Here is a 24,871-nt window from a genome sequence, read left to right on the forward strand (position 1 = left end):
ATCAATTTTGTTGATCTTTTCAAAGAACCAGCTTTTGGTCTTGTTAACTCTTTCAATTGTTTTTCTATTCTCTATTTAATTTAATTCTGCTCTAATTCTTATTATTTCCTTTATTCTGCTGCCCGAGGACTCAGACTTCAGGTATATACTCTGTTGTAGTGTGGTAATGAGGGCCTATGCTCTTGAAATGGGCCCACACTGTCTATGCAGGGGTGAAAGGCATTCAAAGTCCATGGACTTCTTATGACTGTGCCTAGACAAAGGAGCTCTGCCTACCCTGAGTTCCTGGCTTAGGGGAGCTGGTAGATTCTTTTTTCCCTGTTTGTTCATTTGTTCCCTCTCCAAGGTTGGGAGAATGGCTCAGGGCATGTGACAGGTCCTACTTCTGACCCGGGGGACTCGGCAATCACTGAAGCTGGCCTGGGACCCGGTGCAGAGTGGTGAGCAGGGCAGTAATTGGGAGAGAGGTTTGTCCCAGTGGAGGGTGTTTTTTGATACACGTGGTAGGCCAGATGCAAGTACTTATCTTTTGCCGATTGAGCGTTGCTTTTCACTGGTTCTGGATGCCCAAGTAGACTCTCTGTGCTGGGTCTCTCCCAGTGTGGAAAATGCCTCCTGAGCGCCACTGCTTGCCTCATCATGCACCGAGCTTATCCGGCCTGAAGTGTGCCGGCTCCTGCTGGGTCAGGTCTGGCAACTCCTTGCTGCTTCCGAACCATCTCTCCCTCCGCCTGCCACTCAGTCCAATTTCTAAACTTTGCCTTTGATGTTCAGGGCTCCTAGATTGTCATATATAAATCAATTCACTTTTTCTTTTGGGTCTCTGTTGTAATAAGGACCACAGGAAGTGTCTGAGTACTCTGCCATCTTGGCCCCGGCTCCCCGATATCTTTTGATTCTAAGCAATTTTCTCCCCTTTTGTCTGTTTTTTCTGTTGGGCCTTCTGTATTGATATCTTTCAGAATATCTTCTTTCATATTTTCTATTTCCTCATATCTTTGATCGCTTATGGGAAGATTTCTTCAATTCGATCCTCCTATCCTTCAAATAAAAACTATTTTGCTATCATATTTTTAATTTCTAAAAGCTTTCTCATTATCTCATTATTTAATTTTTCCTTCGCACTCTGCTTTATGAAACACTATATATCCCCATCTCTTTCTAAGGATCATTGTCTATTTTAAGTATTCTTTTGTTTCCTCAGTTTTCCTTCTCCTATTGTTTTATAGTTCCAATCTTCTACATTTGTGGCTTTTCCAATATTACTGATGGTTCTTGGTTGCCCACTGATATTTAAGAGTAAGATAATAAAAGCTAAATGGAAGTTCCTAAGGCATAAGCAGGCTTCAAGATGAGATGGGTTTACTTTGTGTGTCTGGTTTAGGAGGCAGCCTTTTACAGGGAGACCTATGAATGTAAGTATATGAAAATGTTTTCCCTGGGTAGTTCAGTTTGTCCAGATAAGAATGCAGCAATCTCTGAGCAGGTGGAGTTAACCCCGTATTCCTGGTATTCTGTGTGAAGTAGGGAAGGGATATTAAGGATTTGAGTATTCTACTGGAAGATGTTCAATCAATCCTTTTTTCAGTTCTCTATGCATTCCACCTTTGACTGTGCACTCAGAGATCCTGAGTCCTAGGCCTCTCATTCAAATGCTCCACCAATATGAGCCTCCTTTCTCTCAGCTTGAAGTTACATGTCTCATTGCTGGCATTGTGTACATGGGAGACAGAATGACTGTTGCATATATAGGAACAGTCTCATTTTACATCCTTCACTCTCATCTATATCAGCTGCTTCCAAGTCCAGATATCTATGGAATAAGTTAGATTTCTTCTCACTATTATCCCACTCCAAGGGTTGTTTAGATTTTGGTGTTCTCTGCTCTGATAAATCAGTGACCACTCCGCCATCTGCTTTCTGACTTTCCAAAAATCAGTTAAATATCTTATCCATTGCAGTCACCCATCCCATTCTGTGTGTTCTTATGAATAAAATATACTTCCTGAATATTTTATACAGTAAAAGCTTATTCTCATTTACCCACATGGCCACTAATTTCTTTGCTCACTGTTCCTTCTTCACCTCACTCAATGACTCGTTCTAGATTTGTGTTCTTTTGAAGAACATCTTCAGTGATTTTTTATTTAATTTCCTGGCCAAGGAATTCCCTGATGATGCAGGTAAAGTAAATTCAAAACCCAAAGCCTGGGAAAGGGAAGACAGTGGTGACAGATTCCCAGCATGAATTTATTCATTTTTCATTTGTATACCTTACTGGGATGGGCAAACCTTCATGCTGCCTTCTTGTCCCAGTATGCAGACTTATTCTATATTATGCTTTCACTGAGGGTATGAGGTTTCCTGCTTTATTTAGGCATCTAATTTCTGGCCTTCCATTGCCCCAAAGTTTTGTACTCTATTCCAGAAAGTCTAGGGGTAAAAAATCCCCTTCCCACTGTTTTCCAACTGGTAATCTGTCCCAGCTCAGCTGCAAGATCAGCCTGCTGTTCCTTATTCTGACATTCAGCTTTTCCTTCATTTCTAGCTCCTAGGAATTTCTCTTACTATCTTTTGAGTTTAGCTAAGCACTGAAAGTACATCTGCTATATTTTATTAAGCACATCTAGAAATGTTTTAGTGGGATGTTTTCTGGTTATCTAGTATATGTATGTACTTTGTTTAGTAGCAATTTAGTGGCATCTTAGAATGGATACATGATAATTACAAGTGTTTAAGCTACCATATTCAGTGGTAAATAAAAAGTTATTACTTTCAAATAATTATAAGATACCTTTTTATGAATTCACTTAGGAATCACTTTCCTGACCATTAGCTCTATGTTTTTCTAATGTTCATCTATTTTTATCAATATTGGACAGCCTGGTTGATATAACTAAAATAACACAGATACTAAATTCAAACTAGAATTAAAGCCAAGTTGCATCACTTAATACCTGTGTGACATCAAAAATTCACTTAAATTTTTTGAATGATTCTCTACATGAAATTGATATTTTTATAGGTGAAATACGGTAAAATATCAACAACTTCTTATAGTGCAAACTAACACCACTTTCATGGAACTGTAGCTTCCCAGCCCAGAGTGTTTGTCACCCATCGAGTGGCCAAGCAATGGTTCTATCTCTCTTACAGAATTATTTCAATTAGAAGGAATTCCAGGTGATTCTGATCAACACACATACACAACCAAGCCAACTTGGTTAACAATGGCTTGTAGAACACCACCTTTATGTAAATATAATTATCATGGTCAATTCAGTATGTAATCACATATTTGGGTTCTCCATTTATATTTTTCTTATGTTACATCAAGGATCTTGATACCTCACATCTTATCTAGGGCAAAGCCCATAGTCAAAATCTTTTTTCTATCTTTTCTGCATAGGGTTCTAACTTAGTATCATCATCATTACATTCTAACAACCTGAGCTAACTGGACTAGAACCATTGTTTCAAACACCATCTACACTAGTCTACACAGAGTGAATCAATTTTGAAGATGAAGGGAGGTGTTTACGTACTGTTAGAGCTAGTAGTTTTCCGTAGGTGAGATGAGCAGGGATGTGGTCAGTTTTGGATCTCAATGATTCCATATACCAATGCTCTGCTTCAGGGAGTTTACTTAATCGCATGTATGCTTCACCTGGAAAGGGAAACACATAGACCACTGTGAGGACACAGGTTTCCAAAAGCATTTGTGACATCATCATCATCATCATCATCATGTTATATTGCATGGAATTTCAGATACTATGCCAAGCATTTTCATCCATTATCTCATTTGATTCCCATATAAGTCATTATCAGTTCCATTTTACAGATGAGAAAACTTCAGTCTGGAGAAATTAAACAACATAATTAAATCCAGAAATTGAGTAACAAATAAAAACTTGATTTTTAACATAGAAATTTTGGAATTTCAAGCATATGTTCTTTTTATTTATTTATTTTTTTAGGAATAGGTTTGTTTTTCTTCTGTACAATCCTTTTTTAAAATTTGCATTCATTCATTTCTTTAGAAATTCAGGGATTAATAAAACAACTACTAAGTGGAGAACATGATTCAGGTGCTAGATGAAAGATGAGCGAGATCCTGGCCTCAGAGGGTCTTACAACTTTGTTGAGAAATTGTCAGCAAAAAAAAAAAAAACACACATGGGATAGAATATCAATGTCAGATTTTAGTTTTTGCAGAAAGTATGTGCATTTTATATTTCAATAAGTAAATCAAGTTTACCAGTTTCATTTAGAAAATACAATTATCATGCATGCCCAGCATTGTGTACAAAAGTAGTAGTTTGGGGTCTTTTGGCCATCAGACATTACTTTCAAGTTACACAAACAGCATTTCATTATTAACCAAGAAAGAGAAAAAAAAAAGGAAATGAAGCAAAAGGTTTATCAGTTACTCGCTTATTATCTTTCCACCTCACTCTTTACATGATTATGATGTGGAAGAATATTCAACTGATTGAAAACACTACATTTTAAGATTATTTGTATATTCAAGTTAAATGCTGTAGTTTTAATCACCAGTTACTCGGTTTTTAAGACCAGGCAATAGATGATACCCTTCATTATTTTCCACGCAGACTTTTACAGCTTCACCAATCATAATCATGATAGCCTTTTCCACTTAAAGGTATATTCAAAAGCTTTTCCTACGTTGGTGACACATCTTTCCTTCAAAGGCAGAGCTAATTTGCTTTTGTTTTAATCATATTTCACTTGTATAAGCATTGCATTGTCAATATAAATGTATTCAATAAATTGAATTGGTTTGAGTCTCCTTACTTTTTGAATGCCCTCTACTAGGCTAGTTAGTAAAAATATTGGTGATAAATATCATATACTATGCACAAAAATACATGTATCCACTCACACACATTTATATGTTTCTAGTTCTGAGATCAGTCTTTATACTATCATAAAACTTATAGCTGGAAAACTTTTTCCTAAAATTTAAAATGTGTTTGTACTTTAGAAGAATTTAGTTAAATTAAATCATATGCTCACAGAGAGATGCAAGAAATAATGAGGCAAATAAAATAAGACTGCATAAGGCCAAAGACTGAAAGGGAATGCACAAAAATGCTCATAATTGGTATTGCAATGACAGTATTAGGCATAGATTAAAAAAATTATATTAGCTTCTGTAGTAATTTTATTGTTTTTTATTATATGTTTTATAAAAATTAAAACAGTATCAGATGGATTTTTTTTTTTTTTGGCCATGCTGAATTAACAAATGTTTCCAAATAAAGCAAATAATCTTTTTTCTTGGGGTGATATGAACCACTCTGCTGAGTGCACTAGTGTGCTATAATCTATCTCACCATCTCACTAGCTGCTAATGGGCATAATAGCTACTAATGGCAACCAAGTATGTGCCTTAGAGGGAGATGATTGCCCTCTGAAGAAACCCAGAACTCCACTAAGGTATCTTTAGTGGGATAAAGGAGAATGACTATCTCCTGACACCTGGAAAAACTAGAATAACCATGAGGAGATGGTCACCCACCTTGTTGTTACGTTCCCTTGAGTTGGTTCTGATTCATAGCAACCATACGTACAACAGAACGAAACACTGACCAGTCATGTGCCATGCTCAGAATTGTTGCTATTTTTCAGTCCATTGTTGTAGCCACTGCATCAATCTATCTTGGTGAGGGTCTTCCTCTTTTTTGCTGACCCTCTACTTTACCAAGCATGATATCCTTCTCCAGGGACTGCTCCCTCCTGTTAACATGTCCAAAGTATGTGAGACGAAGTCTCTGCCATCTTCACTTCTTATGACCATTCTGGCTGTACTTATTCCAAGACAGATTTGTTTGTTCTTCTGACAGTGCACGGTATAGTCAATGTTCTTTGCCAACACTGTAATTCAAAGGCATCAATTTTTCTTCAGTCTTCTTTATCTATTGTCCAGCTTTCACATGCATATGAGGTGAATGAAAATACCATGGCATGGGTCAAGCACACTTTAGTCCTTAAAATGACATCTTCGCTTTTTAACACTTTAAAGAGGTCTTTTGCAGCAGATTTGCCCAATGCAATATGTCTTTTGATTCCTTGACTGCTGCTTCCATGAGCATTGACTGTGGATCCAAGTAAAATGAAATCCTTGACAATTTTGATATTTTCTCCGTTTATCATGATGTTGCTTATTGGTCCAGTTATGAGGGTTTTTTTTTTTTTAATGTTAAAGTGCAATCCATACGGAAGGCTGTAGTCTTTGATCTTCATTAGTAAGTGCTTCAAATTCTCTTCACTTTCAGCAAGCAAGACTGTACTATATGCATATCGCAGGTTGTTCATGAGTCTTCCTCCAACCTTGATGTCACGCTCTTCATCACATAGTCCAGCTACTGATTATTTGCTCAGCATAGAGACTGAATACCAAAAAAACAAAAAACAAAAAACCCATTGCTGCTGAGTTGATTCCGACTCATAGCGACCCTATAGGACAAAGGAGAACTGCCCCATAGGGTTTCCAAGGAGCTGCTCGTGGATTCAAACTGCTGAGCTTTTGGTTAGTAGTCGAGCTCTTAAAACCACTACTCCACCAGAGATTGAATAAGTATGGTGAAAGGATATGGCCAAGATGCACATTTTTTCTGATTTTAAGTCATGCAGTATCCCCTTGTTCTGTCAAAGACTGCCTCTTGGTCTATATGCACGTTCTGGAACTCCCATTCTTCTCAATGTTATCCACAATTTGTTCTTTCTGGTATTCTCTGCTGTCAGCCAGGATCCATCTGACATCAGCAATGATACCCCTTGTTCCACGTCCTTTTCTGAATCGGGCTTTAATTTCTGGCAGTTCCCTGTTGATGTATTGCTGCAACTGTTTTTGAATGATCTTCAGTAAAATTTTACTTAAGTGTGATATTAATGATATTGTTCAATAATTTCCACATTCTGCTGGATCAGCTTTCTTTGGAGTGGGCACAAATATGGATCTCTTCCAGTTGGTTGGCCAGGTAGCTGTCTTCCAAATTTCTTTACATAGACAAGTTAGCACTTCAAGCATTGCATCTGTTTGTCAAAACATCTCAATTGGTATTCTGTCAGTTCCTGAAGCCCTGTTTTTCACCAATGCCTTCAATGCAGCTTGGATTTCTTCCTTCAATACCACGGGTTCTTGATCAAATGCTTCCCCCTGAAATGGCTGAATGTCAAACAATTCTGATTGGTACAATGACTCTGTGTATTTCTTCCATCTTCTGTTGATGCTTCCTGTATCATTCAATATTTTGCCCATAGAATCCTTCAATATGGCAACTTGAGGCTTGAATTTTTTCTTCAGTTCTTTGAGCTTGAGAAATGCCTACTGTGTTCTTCCCTTTTGGTTTTCTAACTCCAGGTCTTTTCACATTTCATTATAATACGTTACTCTGTCTTCTTGAGCCATTCTTTGAAATCTTCTGTTCAGGTCTTTTACTTCATCATTTCTTCCATTACTTTAGCTACTCTATGTTTAAGAGCAAGTTTCAGAGTCTCTTCTGACATCCATTTTAGTCTTCTCTTTCTTTCCTGTCTTTTTAATGACCTTTTGCTTTCTTCATGTATGATGTCCTTGATGTCATTCCACAGCTTGTCTGGTCTTCGGTCATTAGTGTTCAATGTGTCAAATCTATTCCTGAGATGGTCTGTAAATTCAGGTGGGATATATTCGAAGTCATACTTTGGCTGTCATAAACTTGTTTTAATTTTCTTCTGCTTCAGCTTGAAGTTGCATATGAGTAACTGATGATCTGTTCTGCAGTTGGACCCTGGTCTTGTTCTGACTGATAACATTGAGCTTCTCCATCATCTCCTTCCAGAGATGTAGTCAATTTGATTACTGTCTATTCCATCCAGTGAGGTCCACATCTATAGTCAGAAGATGAGTTCCCGAGGTTGGAAGGCACTCAAAATACCATGGGGAAATGCTGCCTCCTCGACTTTAATGACATGAATGGAATAAAGCTTTTGGAACCTTCATTTGCTGATTTGGCATGACTCAAAATGAAAAGAAACAGCTGCAAACATCCATTAATAATCAGAAGCTGGAATGTACCAAGTATGAATCTAGGAAAATTGGAAGTCATCAAAAATAAAATGGAACACATGAACATCGATATCCTAGGCATTAGTGAGCTGAAATGGACTGGTATTGGCCATTTTTAGTCAGACAGTCATACAGTCTTAAAGAACATTTTAAGATCTATCCTGAGGTACAACACTGTTAGTGATAGGAAAATATCTATACACCTACAAGGAAGACCAGTTAATATGACTATTATTCAAATTGACACACCAACCACTAATGCCAAAGATGAAGAAATTAAAGATTTTTACCAAATTCTGCAGTCTGAAATTGATCAAACATGCAATCAAGATTAATTGATAATTACTGGTGATTGGAATGCAAAAGTTGGAAACAAAGAAGAAGCATCTGTAGTTGGAAAATATGGCCTTGGTGATAGAAACCACCCCAGAGATCTGATGATAGAATTTTGCAAGACCAGAGACTTCTTCCATGTAAACACAGCTACCCTAAATAGGGGCAATAAATGATGTCTATTGTGTGTAGCGGGCCTTCTACTTTTATTACCCCCTTTACCTTTTATTGCCACTTTCCCCTACCTGTTCTCTTTACATGCTATTTGGCACAGAGACATGGCTGTCCTGTTAGTATTTCTTCCTGGGAGAGAGGGATTTAGGAATTATTCTCCCAAGACCTAAAGTGGAGCAATGCTTGGATACATTCTAACATTACCCTGAGATGGAAGCCTAGCTTCAGGGAAACTTGATGATGATGATGTATGCTGTTCTACTCTTCCTTGTTCAGTTTATTCTGTGAGTAATAAATGTCTGTTGGCCACACCATTAGAACAATGTCTGGTCTGTGCTCTACTCCAAATGGTCTTCACTAAGAACTTGTAAAATCAAACAACACGTTGCACTGGGAAAATCTACTGCAAAAGACGTCTCTAAAGTGTTAAAAAGCAAAGATGTCATTTTGAGGACTAAGGTGTGCCTGATACAAGTCATGGTGTTTTCAATCGCCTCATATGCATTGTGAAAGCTGGGCAATGGAGAGACTATGTGTCACATACTTTGGACGTGTTATCAGGAGGGATCAGTCCCTAGAGAAGGACATCATGCTTGGTAAATTAGAGGGTCAGCTATAAAGAGGAAGACCCTCAATGAGATAGACTGACATATTGGCTGCAACAATGTGGTCAAACATAACAACTATCAAGAGGATGGTGCAGGACCGGGCAGTGTTTTGTTCTGTTGTACACAGGGTCGCTATGAGTCAGAACTGACTCAATGGCACCTAACAACAACAGCAAGAACTTGTGAATACGGCACAGTGCACACTCCTTCATATTAAAGCAATACTTGATATGATTTATATAACATAAAAGAAGCATAATCCCTAAATGATTGAAAATTTTGCTAAACTACTAACTAAAAGGTTGGTGGTTCAAACCCACCCTGAGGCTTCATGGGAGACAGGCTTGAAGATCTGCTTCCGAAAGGTCACAGCCTTGAAAACCCTACGGAGCAGTTCTATTCTGCATACATGGGGTTGCCATGAGTCAGAACTGATTTGATGGTACCTAACAACAACAATGACAATTATATCCAAATATTTCTCTCTCAGATTTATTCTAAAAGCAGCAATAAAACATACTAACCACGAGTTAGAGTGAAAGATGGACCTACATTAGGAGTTTTTTTTTGGAATCAACCTGAAATTCTACTGAGTCTTTGAGTGCTCATAGGTCAATTTTTGGAAGTTATACGACCATTGTATTTAGTATAGTTTCTATTTTTTCATTTACAAAAGATTTAACCAATTTCTAGAATAATGGTAACAGAAGGTCTTTTGTGCAGAAAGAAAAATAGAGAATATGAGAACATCCCAATTCTAAAGTACTTTTGAGATCTAAATCTTTATTAGATTATTAATATCCTAATTTCATTTCAGAAATTGTATTGATTTTTCCAAGTCAGAAATTTATCACTGTTAAAACTCTTACCGAAATGAAATGTAGTAAATTGTTAAATGATAAGTGGTTGATCCATTTTCTTCAGTAAGAACTCATGAACAACTTATTAATTTGTAAAGCTTGTGAGACAGAAATATCAAAGGGCTATAAATGAGAAGATCTAATAATGTATCTTAGGAATGTACTAAAACTGATAAAAAAAAAAAAAACGTACCCTACTTAGGTACTACTCATTACAATTTAGAAAAACTTCATGTAACCATTGTATCTCTATAATAACAATGATGAATACAAAAATCATTCACTGAGTGTTTACTATGAATTAGGGTAGCAGGCTACAGAAGACAAATGCCTGGTGGCTTATGTGCATCCACTCCTGTCATTGTACACCCTTGGGAGTGTAGAAACTATACCTGCAATGTCTATACTAGTTGCTCTATATTTGTATCTCAAATGTTGTTAAGAAATAGCATTACCTGGATTTTACGGATGAGGAAATTGAGAAACAGAGTGGCTAATTAATGCATGCAAAATCATAAATGTAGAAAGCAGCAGAGCTGATATTCAAACCTAGCACTACCTGACCTCAAAGCTCATTGCCTTATCCAGCTGGTAGAGAATAATCATAAACTTTCCAACAATCCAACTCAGGTGAAAACTTGACTTTCCTTCTCACTCCTGGCAAATTGTTTTCCAGCTTGTGATACCTTAGCCAGCAAGTTCATTTCATTTTGCCGTGGGCTTATCTACTGAATCAAAGGAATGAGAAAAAGCAATGATAATCCGTGGCTGACCTTTAAATTTTTGATGGATATGAAATTCAATTCTTAAGGGGGGAATATGTGGCATAGAAGATGAACTTTAGCTCTAAGGTTAACTTTAACATAAAAACAGTGGCAATAAAATCAAGATGCAAAACCTAATGTGCAAAAAAAAAAAAAAAAAACTATATGGATGAATTTCAATGCGTTAAAAAGGCAACTAAATGTAGATTTAAACAATCAAAAATAGCAAGAAGAACAAGTACTTGCTGTAACTCGGCACTGACAAGGTAGGAACTTTACAGTTCTCATTTCTGATCGTTATGAGGGGTTAGAATACCCATTTTATGGATTACGAGGAAGGCTCACATGTAATAAGTGGCTTGTACAAGAACAATTAATAAGTCTATCCTTATTAAAAATGTTTTTTTGTTTTTTTCATTAAATTGAGGTGCCTACAGTATAAAGGCTATTGTTTACTGAATATCTACCATGGTCTTAAACATACTATCTTTTTGCTTTTACATTAACCCATACTCTAATATCAGTTCCATTTTATAAATGAAGTGACTGCAGCCCACTGAGTTTAAACAACTTCCTCAATATTAAATACAAGCAAATGCCAGACTCGGGATTCAAATTAGAGTTCTTCCTGGCTCTTTCTGCTACACCAGTCTGTCAAAACACTGTAAAAAAATAATCAGAGAGAGGATAAAATATCTGAAAAATGTGCCATCAGTAGCTTAGTCTCTGGAGAGAATGGTATGCATGTAATCCTTCAAGACTGATTAAAATATTAAAATCCTAAAAATTCCATAAAGGAAATGGCCACCGGAAAAGAAATTCAGTATATTTAATAAGGAAGGAAATGAAGACAGAATGGGGAGGGAGGTGGGGGTTGAGTTAAGTCATCTTCTCTGGTACTATAATTTTTCTTAACCTATAATAAAAAAAAAAATGTTTACTGTGCCCTGGAGGAAAGAAAGCCATGCTGACTATTATTCCTTCTCATCCTGCAAAGAATGACATAATAGAGGCACTTTCATAGGAAGGAGAAGATTTTCTGTATGATGATGTAGTGATCAAGTTCATCACCTGGATTTATTTCCGATTCACTCACAGACGAAAGGGATTTGGACACCTGCAGGCTGGCTTCAGGCAGATATAAGCCACTTTCAGATGTAGAACAAATAATGTCATTCTTCCTCCCTAAAAAGCCCCAGGTCTAAACCCAAGCAATGGCTAACTCCTTAAGGAAAGAATGTTGGATTACTGATGATGCAATAGTCTAGATCTCAGAGATCTGTGTGCACCTATGTTTCAAATTATTACACAGCTCCCACTTGCAGATAAAGGAAAGAGCATGTATTAGGACAGATTACTCATGTTTGCCAGTGTTACCCTTTGTTTTTCCTACCTCTGCTCAAGGTAGTACATCACTATTTTAGGACTCAGTGTAGAGCTCCCACATTTGTTAACTTTTGTGATCACCCTTACCAAAAGGAGTTACCTCTCACTCAACCACTATAATAACTATTACATGCCTTTTATTTTTTTAACATACCTTCTGCATATCATTGAGGTTAACCAACACGGATAAAACATGCGATGGTAAACACAATGGTTAATAAGATATCAATCATATCTGCCTTGGTGGTACTTAAAATTTAATGACCAAGAAATGTATTTATCAATGTTTTGTCAAATTTGATTTAAGGTACACCGGACACAAATAACAATATTTCAAAAAAGTAAAGATCTTAATACATATGTATTTAATATGTGTATTAAAATGTGATTTCATGGATACTATGCTTTCAAATAAAGAATTATTAAGTACATAATTAAATTTTCTCATTCAAGATCAGTATTCAATTTTTTAAATCAGTATTTAAGATCACTATTCAATTTTTATTCAAATTCCCCTTAACTTTTATGTATGTACTATACCGATTCCAGCAATTATCATCTGTTTTGTAACTATCTTTCCTTATTAACACCTCTCTCAAGATTACCTTATAATAACTATACAGAAGTGAAATTCTTGGGGCAAAAGCATAAACAATTTTAAGGTTCTGGATATAGATTACCAAATTGGCCCACCAAAACACTACCAACTTCACCCCCACTAACAGTATATAAGAAGAAAAACTTTTCTAAGCACTCATCAAATAATATTCTAACATTTCTTCAAATTGTCCATTTGAAAGGAGAAAAGTGCTCCTGTTTTAATTTTATTTTAATTATTAAGGAAAATATACATATTTCACAAATTTTTACCCATGTGTATTTTTCATTTGTGTGTTATAGTTTCATGGTTTTTACCCATTTTTCAACTAAGACATTTCTCCTTCACTTATGATAGGCAAAATATGTTTAAATAAAATGTATTTTCTTTCATCCATGATAGAAATGTGCCTCCTAGTTCAGAAGTTTTAATTTTTATATAATCAAGTCAAGCTGACTTTTCCTTTATCACTGTTTTTTATACACAAAAAAATTACTCTCCATATCACAGGGACATATATTCTCTTCTAATTATACAGTTTCATTATTAAAATTAGCTACTTATCCCATATTAAAAATATTTTGCCATATGATTGGTGTGAAGTATGTAAATTTGTTCTGTCTAAACATTTAATCAATTTTCTCAGAACAATTTTCTTGAAAAGAACTTCCTCCTTCCCCAATATTTAATACCATATTAGCTATAAAAACTTTTACATAAATTTCTACCTATTTCTAGGATCTCTATTTTGTTCTCCTGGTATGGTTTTCTGTTCTTATACCAGTATGAAGCCCCCCAAACTGCTGTTGATCCAATTCCTACTAAAAGCAACCCTATAGGACAGAGTAGAACTGCCCCATAGGGTTTCCAAGAAGCAGCTGGTAGATTTGAACTGTCAATCTTTTGGTCAGCAGCCATAGGTCCTAACCACTGTTACACCAGGGCTCCAATATCAGTATAACACTACTCTAATTACTATAGCTTCCCCTAATATTTTAATATTTAGTACAGCAAGTCCTTGTTCATTACTCTTCTTTCTATAATACTTTCTTGGCTCAATTTTCCTGTTATTACTACCAGATGAACTTTAGAATCTTTTTGTAAGGTACTGATAAAGTTTTTATTGGAAAATTAAAATGAGTTAAAATCTATGAATCAACCTGAGAAGAAAAGGAATTTTTAAAAACTGTGTTTCTCCATTTAATATTTGTACTTAATTCCTCATTTATTAAAACCCCTCTCTCACCTTTTTCATGTACCTACAGGCTCTACTTAAATAGTTATAATCCTCCTGCTCCCAGTCTTGACTGTCAGATGAGTGGAGCCAGACACAAAATTTTTCATCTCTTCATCTGTCCTCCAACCTAAGCTCAGAAGCATCTGGTTCCAAGTAGTCCTTAATAAATTTGTGATGAATAGCTAATCACATCATGTATCAACTTAGATTTAGATGTTATATTTTTTCAATTATGTCATTGAAGAGAAATTTCTAAGTAATTACTTTTCCTAGAATCTGTAGTCTGACACCACCACTAATTACTTCTTTTTATAATACCAGGGGTCAATTATATCAAGAGCTTAACTTGCTGTGATTTTAATTCTCACTTTTTACTTCAGAGAGTTTTAGCAATAACATTAAAGCATTAGGGAATCTGGCTTTTTTTTTTTTTTAACTTATGCCACAAACTTGTTGTAATTGTTAGCTGCCAAATTTTTTGAGTCTCTTGTATTTCATTTCCATCCTAACATTTTCCACAGCTTTACCTTATCCTTGTAAACACAAATACACACACACACACACACATACTTCCCAGTAGCCCCAGGTACATTAGCTCAGTACTTACTTTAATCCCCAAAACAAAACCCATTGTTATAAAGTTGATTCCAACTCATAGTGACTGTACAGGACAGAGTAGAACTGCCCCATAGGGTTTCCAAGGCTATAAATCATTACAGAAACAGACTGCCCCATCTTTCTCAGACAGAGCAACTGGTGGGTTCAAACCTCTGACTTTTTGGTTAGCAGCTAAGCGCTTAACCACTGTGCCACCAGGGCTCCTTGTAGCCACCTTATTGTTGTTGTTAGGTGCCCTTGAGTCAGTTCTGACTCACAGTGACCCTTTGTACAACAGAATGAAACACTGCCTGGTCATGCGCCATCTTCATGATTGTTGTTAATGCTTGAGCCCATTGTTACAGCCATTGTGTCGATCCATTTTTTGAGGGGCTTCTTCTTTTTCACTGACCCTCTACTTTACCAAGTATGATGTACTTCTTCAGGGACTGATCCCTGCTGACAATATGTCCAAAGTGTGTGAGATGAAGTCTCACCATTTTTGCTTCTAATGAGTATTCTTCCTGTACTTCTTTAAGACAGATTTTTTTGTTTTTCTGGCAGTCCGTGGTATATTCAATATTCTTCGCCAACATGATAATTCAAAGGTGTCAATTCTTCTTCATTATTGATTGTCCAGCTTTTGCATGCATGAGGTGAATGAAAATACCATGGCTTGGGTCAGGCACACCTTAGTCCTTAAAGCGACACCTTTGAATTTTAACACTTTAAAGAGGTCTTTTGCAGCAGATTTGCCTAACGCAATGCATCGTTTGATTTCTTGGGTGCTGCTTCCATGGGTGTTGATTGTAGATCCAAGTAAAATGAAATCCCTGACAACTTCAATCTTTTCTCCATTTATCATGAGAAAAACTTACGAATAGCCACTTTAGAGAGCAGGAAATGACAAAGAAAAATATCAACATGATCATAGAAATTAGAGAGGATATTCTCTGATCACAGACTTTTAAACATTTTAAGTTCTTCCATTGGGGTGTGAGGATTGGAAGCTATAATAAAATACAATGTGGCAGGGCCAAAATGGTGAAGTCAGATACTTCCTGTGGTCTCTCTTACAACAAAGACCGGAAAAAAACAAGTGAATCGATTATACATAACAATCTAGGAGCCCTGAACATCAAAGGCAAAGTTGAGGAATCCGACTGAGAGGCAGAGGGAGGTAGAGACGGTTCAGGAGTAGCAAGGAGTTGCCAACCTGACCCGGTGGGAGCTGGCAACCTGTGGGCTGGATCAGCGGGCATGGGCTGTGAGGCACACAGTGGCACTTGGGACACATTTTCCACATTGGAAGAGATCGAGCAGAGGAGGGTCTACTCAAGCCTCCAGAACCAGTGAAAAGCAATGCTCAGTCCACAAGAGATAAGTACATGCATCTAACCTACCATGCAGATCAAGACACACTCCCTTTAGGAAGAAATTCTCTCCCATTTACCTGCTACCTCTCTGCTCTGCACAGGGTCACAGGCTATCTTCAGCAATTGCCTCGCCCCTGGGCAGAAGTAGGACCCCTTATGCACCCTGAGCCATTCTCCCAGTTTTGGACAGGGAACAAATTAAAAAACACGAAAAAATAATCTGTCAGCTCCCCTAAGCCAGGAACCCAGGGCAGGCAAAGCCTCTTTGCCTAGGCACAGGCATAAAAGGTCCACGGACTCTGAATGCCTGTCACTACACCATAGATTTGTGTGGGCCCATTTCAACAGCTTAGGCCCTCATTAGCAGAATACAACAGGGTATATACATGAAGCCTATTTTCAACTGTATCATCTATAAGGGGGAGTGGCAAATTTGTGACATTTGACAACACTCTGTCTATTAAGCAGGGTCCTCACCTACCCATGTCAGGGGCCTGAGGACTGATGGCTCCACACACAACACCTAGCCATCCACGACAGGGGTCCAAGAACACGTGGTGCCTCCCAGTCCTTACACCAGCAGCACTGGGTGCCCATAGTCTGGCTACAAAACCCACCCACCTATGTGCTCTAGGGAACAGGGACACACTTTCCTCCCAGACACTCAGGGGCAGCCGTCAGCCCCCTGCCTTGCTCAGCGCGTGACCCCCTACTGCACCCAGATACCTGAGCTATTCCAATCACCCCTGCCCATCTAGGACTGTAGGTGAGAGCCTGCACCACACACTTGGTGATCAACTACCTGGACACTGAGCTGAATCCATACATGAAAAGTAAATGAATTCCTAGGCTCACATACCTAGTAACAGCTCTAACCACCTAGTGACAGGACGTGAGAGCTTCAAAGGTGTCAATAATCAAACTAGCTCAGGTGAACAGCCTATTTGGGCATATCAAAACAAAACAAGAATCTAGGACACAGTTAGCAAACATAAAATAAATAATTATAATAAACTTATTGATGTCTCAGAGACAATAGTCAATATCAAATCACATAAAGAGGCAGAACATGATGGCTTCAGCAAGCCACAAAAACAAAGAATCAAAAAACCTTCAAGACGAAGAGAACTTCTGGGAATTACCAGAGGTAGAATTCAAAAGATTAATATATAGAGTTCTTCAAGAGATCAGGAAGGAAATCAGGCAAAACCCAGAACAAGCAACGAACATACAACAAAGCAATAGAGGAATTTAAGAAGGTTATGCAAGAGCATAATGACAAATTTAATAGGCTGCAAGAATCCATAGAGGGACAGCAAACTGAAATCCAAGAGATTAACAGTAAAATTTCAGAATTAGACAACTCAACAGAAAGACACAAGAGCAGAACTGAGGCAACAGAAGTCAGAATTAGTGAGACTGAAGATAAAAGCACTTGACACCAACTTAGTTGAGGAAAAATTAAGAATTTAAAAAAAATGAAGAAACCCTAAGAATTATGTGGGACTCTATCAAGAGGAATAATCTACGGGTAACTGGAGTACCAGAACAGGGGTGGATTACAGAAAATAGAGAGAGAACTGTTGAAGATTTGTTGGCAGAAAACATCCCTATATTGTAAAGATAAGAAGACAGCTATCCAAGAAGCTCATCGAACCGCACACAAGGTAGATTCCAAAAGAAAGTAACCAAGACATATTATAATCAAACTTGTCAAAACCAAAACAAAGACAGAATTTTAAGAGCGGCTAGAGATAAACAAAAAGTCATCTATAAAAAGGAGAGTCAATAAGACTAAACTCGAACTATTCAGCAGAAACCATGGAAGCAAAAAGGCAATGGGATGACATATATAGAGCCTGAAGGAAAAAAATTGTCAGCAAAGAATTATATATACAGCAAAATTGTCTCTCAAATATGGTGATGGAATTAGGACATTTACAGATACACAGAAATGTAAGGAATCTGTAAAAACAAAAGAAAAATTACAAGAAATACTAAACGGGGTCCTCTGGTTAAAAAATCAGTAACATTTCAGATAACAACCCAAGACTTGAACACAGGACAGAGCAACCACATATTAACCCAGATAGGGAAGTCACAAGTAAATCAAACCTAAAACATTGAAAATAGGGAAAAAGAAACATCAATACATAAAAGATGACAACATTAAAACAAAAAACAGGGACTAAAAAATGCAGTCATAGATCTTCCAAATAGAGAGGAAGTCAAGGTGATATAAAGAAATAAAAGACTGGTTCAAATGTAGAAAAATAGGGATAAATATTAAGGTAACCACAAAGGAAACTAACAATCCTACACATCAAAATGAAAAACAAGAAAAACATAAAGACTCAGCAAATACAAAATCAACAACAATGAAAAGGATAAAAAGAAAATACATAAAGAAAAATGACTCAGCACAGAAAATTAAGTGGAACAAAGAAACTGTCAACAACACACACACAAAACATATCAAAATGACAGCACTAAACTCATACTTATCAATAAATATACTGAATGTAAATGGACTAAATGTGCCAACAGAGAGAGTGGCAGAATGGATTTAAAAAAACATGATCCATCTATACGCTGCCTATAAGAGACAAACTTTAGACTTAAAGACACAAACAAACTAAAATTCAAAGGCGGGGAAAATACATCATGCAAACAACAATCAAAAAAGAGCAGCAGTGGCAATATTAATCTCTGACAAAACATACTTTTAAGTAAAATCCACCACAAAGGATAAGGAAGGACACTATATAATGATTAAAGGATCAATACCCGAGGAGAACATAACCATAATAAATATTAACACACCCAATGACAGGGCTCCAACATACATAAAATAAACTCTAACAGCATTGAAAAGAGATTTAGACAGATCCACAATAATAGTAGGAGACTTCAACACACCACTTTCAGTGAAGGACAGAACATCCAGAAAGAAGCTCAATAAAGACACGGAAGATCTAAATGCCACAATCAAATAACTTGATCTTATATACAAATCACTCCACCCAACAGTAGCCAAGTATACTTTCTTTTCCAATGCACATGGAACATTCTCCAGATTAGACCACATAATAGGCCATAAGGCAAGCCTTAACAGAATCCAAAGTATCGAGATATCACAAAGCATTTCTTCTGACCATAAAGCCATAAAAGTAGAAATCAGTAACAAAAAAGCAAGGAAAAAAAAAATCGAACAAATGGAAACATAACAATACCTTGCTCAAAAACTACTGGGTTATACAAGAAATTAAGGAGACAGCAGGGCCAAGATGGCGGAGAAGTCAGACAGATTCCTATATCCCTCTTACAACAAAGACCTGGAAAAACAAGTGATTTGATTGTATATGAATACCTAGGAGCCCTGAATAAGGCAAAGTTGAGGAATCGGACTGAGTGGTGGGGGGAGAGGGAGACGGTTCAGAAGAAGCGAGGAGCACCAGAGCGGTGGTGGTGGGACTGCAGCTCTTCAGCTGCTCCGGGTCCTCAGTGAAGTAGGCAAACAGCGGCACGCACGTGCGCTCAGGAGGCAGTTTCCACATTGAGAGAGATCTGGCAGCAGAGATTCTGCTTGGACAGTCCGAACCAGTGAAAAGCAGCTCCCAAGTGGCTAAAGATAAGTACTTGTATGCAGCCTTTTGTGGGGATTTAAAAAAAAAAAAAAGCCCATTTTGGAAAAATCTCTCTCCCTTTTACCTCCTCCCTCCCTGTTATGCACCAGGAGTCCACTGGGCCGGAAATAGATCCCAAAAGGTGCCCTGACCCATTCTCCTGGCCTTGGAGAGGGAATAAGCTACTGGCTCCCCTAAGCCAGGAACTCAGGGTTGGCACAGCTTTTTGCTAGCCACAGGCATAAGGGGTCTGCAGAGTTGGAGTGCCTTACACCCCTGTAGAGACTTGTGGGGACCCATCTCAACAGTGTTAGCCCTCACTACCACAGTACAACAGGGTAACCATCTGAAGTTTAACTTCAACTGTTTCAGCTGTGAAGTGGAGGATTTGTGACCCTTGACACAGCCCTGCCACTTAAGCAGGCAAATTTACCGATACACACCAGCGGCTTGAGGACTGGTAGCATCACCTATGCCACCTAGTCACCTGCTAAAGGAGTCCAAGAAAAAGTGGTGCCCTCGAGTCTTTATAGCCAACAGAGTGGGGTGCTCATAGTCCGGCTGCAAAACTCATCTACCTACCCGCCCTAGGGAATAGGGACATGCTTTTCTTGCAGACTCTCAGGGGCAGCTGTCAGTCCCCTGCCTGGCTCGGCGCATGACCCCCTACCACAGCCAGAGTCCAGTGCCTGCACCAATCACCCATGCCTCTCTAAGACTGTAGGTGAGACCCTGCACCACACACTTGGTGACCGACTGCCTGGACACGTGAGTTGAACCCATCTAGGAAAATTTAATGGACTCCTGTGCACATACTTAGTTACAGAACTAACTACCTGGTGACAGGACGTTAAAGCTTCAAAGGTGCCAATAATCAAACTAGTGCACAAGAGCAGCCTATTGGGGCATATCAAAACAAAACAAAACAAGAAGCTAGGACTCACTAAACAAACATAAAATAAAATTATAATAACTTATTGATGGCTCAGAGACAACAGTAAATATCAAGTCACATAAACAGACAGTCCATGATGGCTTCAGCAAGCTCCCAAAATAAAGAATCAATAAATTCTCTGGAGGAAGAGAATTTCTGGAATTACCAGAGGCAGAATACAAAAGATTAATATACAGAACTCTTCCAGAAATTAGAAAGAAAATTCTACAAAAGGCAGAAACCGCTGGGGAACAGACAAAGTAGTAGCGGAACTTAGTTATTCAAGAACACAATGCCAAATTTAATAGGCTGCAAGAATCCATAGAGACACAGCAATCAGAAATCCAGAAGATTAACAATAAAATTTCAGAATTAGACAACTCAACAGAAAGTCATAGGAGCAGAATTGAGGCAGTAGAAGTTAGAATTAATGACACTGAAGATAAAGCACTTGACGCCTACTTATTTGAGGAAAAATCAGATAAAGGAATTAAAAAGAATGAGAAAATTCTAAGAGTCATGTGGGGGTATCTCATACCATCAAGAAAGCAGTGCTAGGAACAGAGCGCATCCTTTGGACCGGGGTTCCTGAGCAGAGAAGCTCCTAGTCTGGGGGAACATTGATAAGAAGGCCGATAGACAGAAAGCTTTCCCCTGAAGCTGACGCCTTGAATTTGGACTTTTAGCCTACTTTACTGTGAAGAAATAAATTTCTCTTTGTTAAGCCATCCACTTGTGGTATTTCTGTTGTAGCAGCACTAGACGACCAAGACAGAATTTGGTACCGAGAGAGTGGGGTGCTGCTCTAACAGATACCTAAAATGTGGAAGCAGTTTTAAAACTGTGAATGGATAGAGGTGCGGCAGTGACAGAGAACCAGCAGCAGCAGACCTGCAGCAGCAGAGAAGCAGAAGTGGCAGAGAACCAACAGCAACAGAACCAGGAGACCAGTGTGAGACGGCACTGGAGCCGACCTATGGAGCGAGAGAGCCGAGTGCCTGTGAGCAGGAGGCTTCCTGGTGGAGTGGGGTGCCTCTGGGCACTTATCGGTGGAGCTAGGCTTGCAGACCCACGGAGCAAGGGAGCTGTCTGTGCGCAGGAGGCTTCCTGGCAGAGTGGGGTGCCTCTGGGCACTTACTGGTGGAGCTACCAAGCTTTGGAACATTTGCTCTAGCAGGGAAGATGCGGGCAAGAGGTCTGAGGGCCACGAGGCCACAGGAAACAGAAGCAGAAGCTGAAGAGACAAGGGACACAAGAAGCCGAGCTGCCTCAGTCTCAAAAGGTATGGCCATGACCTCAGGGGTTTCAAAGGGTGGAGCCATGGCCTCTGGTGCTTCTAAGGGTGGAGTCACCACTCAGATGGACTGGGAGAATGGTGCGCCTAAAGCCAAGGGAGCAGAGTTGCTGTCCCAGTGGGCCTGGAAGGCAGAGCTGAAGCCCAGGGCCAAGGGGCCTCCACTCAGAATCCAGAGAATGTGGCCAATATCTAGAGTCAGGAGGGCAGGGCTATTGTGTAAATTGTCTCAGAGAACGGAGGTTTATTTTCAAGGTCTTGAGGGCTAATGTAATGTGTTCTGCTGACTTGCTTGGTGCCTGTTATCCCTTCTTTTCCTCCACTTTCTCCCATTTGTAATGAAAATGTCTATCTAGCTTGTGCCTGTTCTACCATTGTACCTTTGGAAGCAGATAACTTGTATTCTAGATTTCACAGATGAAGAGGAATTTTTGGATTTTGGACTTGGAGTTAAAACTTTTGCTATGATATGATGGGGTGAATATGTTTTCCATGTTGCAAGGATATGATTTTTTGGGGGGCCAAAGGGTGGAATGTCATGGTTTGAATTGTGTCCCCCAAAAAATGCATGTAGCAATTTGGCTGGGCCATGATTCCAGGTATTGTGTGATTTTCCCATGTGTGGTAAATCTTGCCTCTATGATGTTAATGAGGGAGGATGGGTGGCAGTTTTGTTAGTGAGGCAGGACTCAATTTATAAGAGTGGATTTTGTCCTGAGGCAATCTCTTGAGATATAAAAGAGAGAAGTGAGCAGAGAGACCAGGGGACCTCATACCATCAAGAAAGCAGTGCCAGGAGCAGAGCACGTCCTTTGGGTCCCTGCGCAGAGAAGCTTCTAGTCCGGGGGAACACAGATGAGAAGGCCGAGAGAGAGAAAGCCTTTCCCTGAAGCTGACACCCTGAATTTGGAATTTTAGCCTACTTTACTGTGAAGAAATAAATTTCTCTTTGTTAAAGCCAAAAAAAAAAAGACTTCAGTGGAGGAAGAAACTGCAGATGTGGTGGAAACAGCAAGAGAACTAGAATTAGAAGCAGAGCCTGAAGATGTGACTGAATTGCTGCAATCTCATGATAAAACTTTAACAGATGAGGAATTGCTTCTTACGGATGAGCCAAGAAAGTGGTTTCTTGAGATGGAATCTAGTCCTGGCGAAGATGCTGTGAACACTGTTGAAATGACAACAAAGGATTTAGAATATTACATAAACATAGTTGATAAAGCAGCAGCAGGATTAGAGAGGACTGATTCCAATTCTTAAAGAAGTTCTACTGTGGGTAAAATGCTATCACACAGCATTGCATGCTACAGACAAATCTTTTGTGAAAAGAATCAAGCAATGCAGCAAACTTTATTGTTATCTTGTTTTAAGAAACTGTCACAGCCATCTCAATCTTCAGCAACCACCACCCTGATCAGTCAGAAGCCATCAACATCGAGACAAGATGCTCCACCGGCATAAAGATTATGACTCACTGAAGGCTCAGATGATGGTTAGCATTTTTTTAGCAATAAAGTATTTTTCAATTATGTATATTTTTTTAGACATAATGCTACTGCACACTTAACAGCCCACAGTATAGTGTAAACATAACTTTTACATGCACTAGGAAACCAAAAAAAACTGTGCTACTCGCTTTATTGAGATGGTTGCTTATTGTGGTGGTCTGGAAACAAACCCACAATATCCCCAAGACATGCCTGTAAATGGAATTGAAATAAAAAGTAACAAACTACTAATACATACAGCAACCTGGATGAATCACCAGGGAATTGTGCTGAGTTAAAAAAAAAAACTAATCCCAAAAGGTTACATACTGTAGTATTCCATTTACATAACATTCTTTAAATGACAAAATTATAGAGATGGAAAACAGATTAGTGGTTGCCACGAGTTAAAGAGGGGATAGGGGCAGGAGGGAGGTGAGCGTGGCTATAAAAGGGCAACTGTGAGGGATCCTTGTGGTAAGGGAAATGTTCTGTATCTTGACTGACTTGATGCCAATATCCCAGCTGTGATACTGTACTATGGTTTTACAAGATGCTACCAATGGGGAAGGCTGGGTACCAGGGAACAAGGCATCTCTCTTGTTATTTCTTACAACTGCATGTGAATCTATAATTACCTCAAAATAAAAAAGTTTAATGTAAAAAAAAAAAAAAAGAGTCACATGGGACTCTATCAAGAGAAATAACCTACGCGTGACTGGAGTATCCGAACAGGGGAGATAACAGAAAACACAGAGAAAATTGTTGAAGATTTGTTGACAGAAAACTTCTCTGATATCACGAAAGATGAGAAGATATCTATCCAAGATGCTCATCGAACCCCACATACGGTAGATCCCAAAAGAAAGTCACCAAGACATATAATCAAACTTACCAAAACTGAAGACAAAGAATTTTATGAGTGGCTAGGGATAGAAGAAAAGTCATCTACAAAGGAGAGTCAATTACAATAAGCTCGAACTACTCAGCAGAAACCATGCAGGCAAGAAGGCAATGGGATGACAGAAATAAAGCCTTGATGGAAAAAAACTGCCAGCCAAGAATTACATATCCAGCAAAACTGTCTCTCAAATATGAGGTGAAATTAGGGCATTTCCAGATAAACAGAAGTTCAGGGAATTTGCAAAAACTAAACCAAAATTACAAGAAATACTAAACGGAGACTTAAGGTGAGATAATCAACAACATCAGATAACAACACAAGACTGGAACACAGGACAGAGCAACAGGATATTAACACAGAGAGCAAAGTCGAAAATACATCAAAGCTAAAACATACAAAATAGGGAAACAGAGATATCGATATGTAAAAAAGGACATTAAAACAAAAAATAGGGATTTAAAAAATGCAGACATTGATTTTTCATATACAGGGGAAGTCAAGGCGATATAAAGTAATAAAAGACTGGTATAAAGTTAGAAAAATAGGGGTAAATATTAAGGTAACCACAAAGGAATCTAACAATCCTACAAATCAAAATAAAAAAGTAGAAAAACAT

General features: G+C 38.4%; 1 protein-coding gene across 1 annotated transcript in view; it reads right to left on the bottom strand.

Moving 5' to 3' along the window:
- The window catches only part of TMTC2 (transmembrane O-mannosyltransferase targeting cadherins 2), a 514,074-nt gene that overhangs the window by 148,676 nt on the left and 340,527 nt on the right, over positions 1–24,871 (bottom strand). Inside the window, exon 8 of the mRNA XM_004390257.2 lies at positions 3,546–3,667. Within this exon, the coding sequence (XP_004390314.1) occupies positions 3,546–3,667 (122 nt within the window). The remainder of the gene's footprint in view (positions 1–3,545; positions 3,668–24,871) is intronic.

The sequence above is a fragment of the Trichechus manatus genome, unplaced genomic scaffold, assembly GCF_000243295.1.
Source record: "Trichechus manatus latirostris isolate Lorelei unplaced genomic scaffold, TriManLat1.0 scaffold00293, whole genome shotgun sequence".
Taxonomy (NCBI): Eukaryota; Metazoa; Chordata; class Mammalia; order Sirenia; family Trichechidae; genus Trichechus; species Trichechus manatus.